At 43.6% G+C, this 5223-nt stretch overlaps 1 protein-coding gene across 1 annotated transcript; it reads left to right on the plus strand.

The window, feature by feature from the left end:
* LOC148197280 (uncharacterized) lies at window positions 1–531 on the plus strand. The gene has a single exon (XM_088093655.1). The coding sequence runs from the start codon at window positions 1–3 to the stop codon at window positions 529–531; it is 531 nt and encodes a 176-aa protein (XP_087949781.1).
* The last annotated feature ends 4692 nt before the right edge of the window (window positions 532–5223 follow it).

Raw genomic sequence — 5223 nt, forward strand, 5'->3', positions numbered from 1 at the left:
ATGGTGGAGAGGGCTAAGGTACTGGAAAAGAATTTAGCAGAGGTGGAACGGTATAAGAAACAACAAACAGTAAGGGGGCCAATTGTCTCAAGGGGGAGTGTGAATCAGAGAGGATCCCCTTACGCTCGCCCAGCAGCCAACACAAGTGGATCTCAAGCCTTGATTCCTGCTGGACAGTCTGGACAGCAAGGTAGTATCACTTGTTTTCAGTGTGGAGGGCCACACTACCGTTCATCATGCCCTCAGTTGGCGAGAGGAAAACATTGTGCTCGTTGCGGAAGAAGTGGACATGGAACGAATGAGTGCAACTCTGGTGGGAGAGCAGTGATGAGGCCGCCAAACGCAGGAAGAAATCAACAAGGAAGGGGTGGTCGAGCCCAAGCTACTGGGCGTGTGTACGCAATTACTGGTGCGGAAGCAGCAAGTTCAGGTACACTTATCACCAGTACTTGCTTGTTATATGGAATGCAATGTTGTGTGCTGTTTGATTCGGGGGCGACGCACTCCTTCATCTCGAAGGCGTGTGTTTGAAAAGCTGGGAATAGTGGAGAGAGATATGCAGTTTGAATTGGTGGTATCAACACCAGCGGCTGGAGAGCTTAGGACATCTACCGTATGCATTAGATGTCCTATTGTGGTAGAGGGGCATAGTTATAAGGTGAATTTAATCTGTTTACCTTTGAAGGACTTGGAGATAATTCTAGGAATGGATTGGCTAGCTGCCAACCATATTATTATTGATTGTGGCAAGAAGGAATTAGTGTTTCCTGAAGAGGATGAAGAATACTTGGGTGTAACTTTCGGTCAATTGAAGGAGGATATAATGGAAGGTGCAAGCTGTTTTCTCATCATGACGCATGAAGATAAGGAGTTAAGGGGGTTGGCAGAAGCACGGATGAACAAGGGGAGCAGTATTGAGAGCACGGTCGTGAAGGAATTTCTGGACGTATTTCCAGAAGATATACCAGGATTGCCTCCTGTTAGAGAGATTGAATTCACCATTGATTTGGTGACAACAGCTGCACCTATATCTGTTCAACCTTACCGGATGGCGCCTGCAGAATTGACCGAGCTTAAGAAACAGATTGAAGAACTTATGGAGAAGCAATTCATCAGACCAAGTGTATCACCATGGGGAGCTCCTGTACTCTTGGTGAAAAAGAAAGATGGTAGCTCTCGGTTATGTATAGACTACAGGCAATTAAATAAGCTGACCATCAAGAACAAATACCCGTTGCCAAGGATAGACGATTTGCTGGATCAGCTGCATGGAGCAACGGTATTTTCAAAAATTGATTTGCGTTCAGGATATCACCAAATCAGGGTGAAGGAGGATGACATCCAGAAAACAGCCTTCAGGTCTCGTTATGGACACTACGAGTATGTAGTGATGCCATTTGGGGTAACAAACGCTCCTGCTGTGTTCATGGATTATATGAACCGTATATTCAGACCTTACTTGGACAAGTTTGTGGTTGTCTTCATAGATGACATCCTCATCTACTCTAAGACACAAGCCGAGCATGAAGAACACTTGAGGGCAGTGCTGAGTGTGTTGAGGGAGAAGGAATTGTATGCCAAACTGTCCAAGTGTGAATTCTGGATGAAGGAGGTGCAGTTTTTGGGACATGTGGTCTCGGCTGGAGGTATTTCAGTGGATCCAGCTAAGGTGCGTGCAGTGTTGGAATGGAAAAGTCCTCGTTCAATCACGGAAGTGAGGAGTTTTGTTGGTCTTGCGGGCTACTATAGGCGTTTCATTGAAGGGTTTTCCAAGATAGTAGCACCGTTGACGCAGCTTACAAGGAAAGATCACCCTTTTGCTTGGACGGATTTGTGTGAAGAACGCTTCCAAGAGCTGAAGAATAAGTTGACAAGCGCTCCAGTTTTAGTGATTCCGGACACTACCAAACCGTTTGAAGTTTACTGTGATGCATCTCACCAAGGTTTGGGGTGCGTTCTCATGCAAGAGAAGAAGGCAGTGGCGTATGCTTCTCGGCAATTGAAGATACATGAGAAGAATTATCCAACGCATGATTTGGAGCTGGCAGCGGTTGTGTTTGCATTGAAGATTTGGAGGCATTATCTATACGGATCCACTTTCCAAGTCTTCAGTGATCACAAGAGCCTCAAATATTTATTTGACCAGAAGGAGTTGAACATGAGGCAGAGGCGTTGGCTGGAATTCCTAAAAGATTATGATTTTGAGTTGCTTTATCATCCTGGTTAAAGCAAACGTAGTGGCAGACGCATTAAGCAGGAAGGCAGTGCATGTCTCGTTAATGATGGTGAAGGAGCTGCACTTAGTGGAGAGTTTCAGAGATCTAAGGTTGCAGTATGAGTTAGAACCGAACAGCATCAAGTGCTGCAACCTTAGGATATCAAGCAATGTGTTTGATCGTATATGGACGAAGCAACGTGAAGATGAAAACTTGGTGAAAATCTTTGATGCACTTGGTACAGACAAGGCTAAAGAATTTAATGCTGGAACGGATGGTATGTTACGTTACCTTGGTAGAACGTGCATTCCCAATGATGGAGAGCTGAAGCGGATTATACTGGAGGAAGCACATCATAGCCGTCTTAGCATACATCCCGGTATGACTAAGATGTACCAAGATCTTAGGCGTTCGTTCTGGTGGCCTGGAATGAAGAGTGATGTTGCACGATTTGTAGCATCCTGCCTGACTTGTCAACGTGCTAAGGCCGAACACCAACGACCAGGTGGTTTGCTTCAACCACTGGAAATTCCTGAATGGAAGTGGGACAGCATTTCCATGGATTTTGTGACCCATCTACCACGGACAGTTAGGAACCATGACTCAATTTGGGTGATTGTGGATAGGTTGACAAAGAGCGCACACTTCTTGGCAGTGAATCTGAAGATGTCCATGACCAATTTGGCCAAGTTGTATATTAATGAGATTGTTCGTCTACATGGAGTGCCTTCAAGCATAGTTTCTGACCGAGACACGAGATTCACATCTCGTTTTTGGCAATCATTACAAGCCGAGTTGGGGAGCAAGCTGCAGATGAGTTCAGCATATCATCCTCAAACTGACGGCCAATCTGAACGTACCATCCAGACACTAGAAGATTTATTGAGGACATGCGTCCTAGACCACTTAGGCGCATGGGATGAGGTCTTGCCACTGGTGGAGTTCACATACAACAATAGTTTCCAATCTAGCATTGGAATGGCGCCGTTTGAAGCTCTCTATGGGAGGAAGTGCAGAACGCCACTTTGCTGGTTCCAGGAAGGGGAGAACGTAATAACTGGACCTGAACTCATCCAGCAAACAACCGAGAAGGTTAAGTTGATCCAAGACAGATTGAAGACGTCCCTGAGCAGGCAGAAATCTTATGCGGATAGAAGAAGGAGGCCTTTGGAGTTTGCTGCAGGAGATCACGTATTCTTGAGACTGAATCCAATCACTGGAGTGGGAAGAGTTGTTCGTCCAAAGAAGCTGTCTCCCAAGTTCATAGGACCGTATCAGATTTTAAAGAAGATTGGACCAGTAGCCTATGAACTCGCGTTACCTCCTCAATTATCAAATTTACATCCGGTCTTCCATGTGTCTCAGCTTAGGAGATACATATCTAATCCTTCTCATGTCTTGGAGCTGGAAAACATCCAACTGCGCCAAGACAGAACATTGGAACTACAACCAGTCCGCATTGAAGATGAACGTACCAAGCTGCATAAAGGAAAAGACATCCGTTTGGTAAAGATTGTATGGGACGAAAAGACTGGAGATTCAACGTGGGAAGTAGAGAGTGCAATGAGGAACTTATATCCACACCTATTCACGGGTAATTTCTAAATTTTCGAGGACGAAAATTTTTGTAGATAGGGAGAATGTGAGATCCTTAATAATTAGCTTAAATTAATCCTGGCACCTCACCCTTAATGCTTGCCACCTCATTCCCAGCCATTTAAAACCCACTTCCTAATCTGATCAAAATTCTGTCTGACGTGCACGAAGCACCACGCTCATCATTCTCTGAAACATTAAAACGCACTAAACTCTGCATGCACACACGCCACTTGTCACGTTGGAATCCTCTAAATCAGAGTTTGGTGTGCATGTGGCAACCTGTGACACGTTCTTCCAATTGAACGTTGGTTTAACCAAAACCAGACTTTTCGAAAACTCTCTCTCACTTGCACGAACTCATCTTCAACCTCTGAACTCACCCTTTCATCTTCTCCAACTTCTCTCTAAAACCCTAAACTTCTCTCTGCTGTAATCCTTACGTTTCTTCTCCAATCGCGTTTTCAGCACCGTAGGAACAACCACTGCACTAAGAGCTATCCATTGGACCGAACAGCTTCAAAGACTGACACTGGTGAGTCCCTTTCGTAGTTCGTCCTTAGGTTCTGGAAAAATAGAGTTTTAGTTGCATGCAAACTGGTATTCTAAGAGTTCTGTAATCTGTGGTTAGATTTGGTTCTGGAAGAGTCAAGAATCCTAAGCAAAACGTAGTTGGACGAAGCCATTTTATACATCTAGAACAAGCTTGAATTTCAATCCGGGTAAGGGAAGTTTATATGTTTAATTTATACTGTTTGATTTATGATCTGAGATGCATGTATGGAAAGCATGATGTTTGAGTATTTAGAAACGTTTACTGATATGGAATATGATTTCTGGTTTGTTTTGCATGTGTGAAAAATATGAAGTTGAGTTGTTAGAAATGATCACTGATATCTGATATGCATTCTGGTTTGGATGAATCTGTCATGAACTGATACGGCTTGTATGAATTATATTTGATGTTGAATTTGTTTTAAATGCATGTTGAGTTGATTATGGATGAATGGAGAATGGCTATTGTGTGGTTGGAATGATTTTAAATGTTGAAATCTGCATGATGATGATGTTTGAAGGGAATTAAACCTGAAATGGAAGTATAAAGTTGGAAAATGGAAATCTGGAAAAATTCTGCTAAGTGTGAAAAATCTAAATTTTCTAATCCTTCTCTGTTGCTAAAAGGACGTTCGTCACTGTACGGTCTTAGACCGTTCGGTTTTTGGTTAACATGACTTAGATTGGAATTCATTCATTTGGAATGAATTCTGCTCGAGAACGAGCGTCCCCCAATTGAGTGAATGAGCGTTCGTTCTGCTCAGTATAGATCAAGATTTAAAACTTTATAAATAAGTGACGTTCGGTCTTAAGTCGAGCGTTCGTCCTCAATGGCGTTCGGCCTCATGTCGAGCGT

Source organism: Vigna umbellata, chromosome 6, assembly GCF_029865625.1.
Source record: "Vigna umbellata cultivar VRB3 chromosome 6, Vumbellata_1.0, whole genome shotgun sequence".
Lineage (NCBI taxonomy): Eukaryota > Viridiplantae > Streptophyta > Magnoliopsida > Fabales > Fabaceae > Vigna > Vigna umbellata.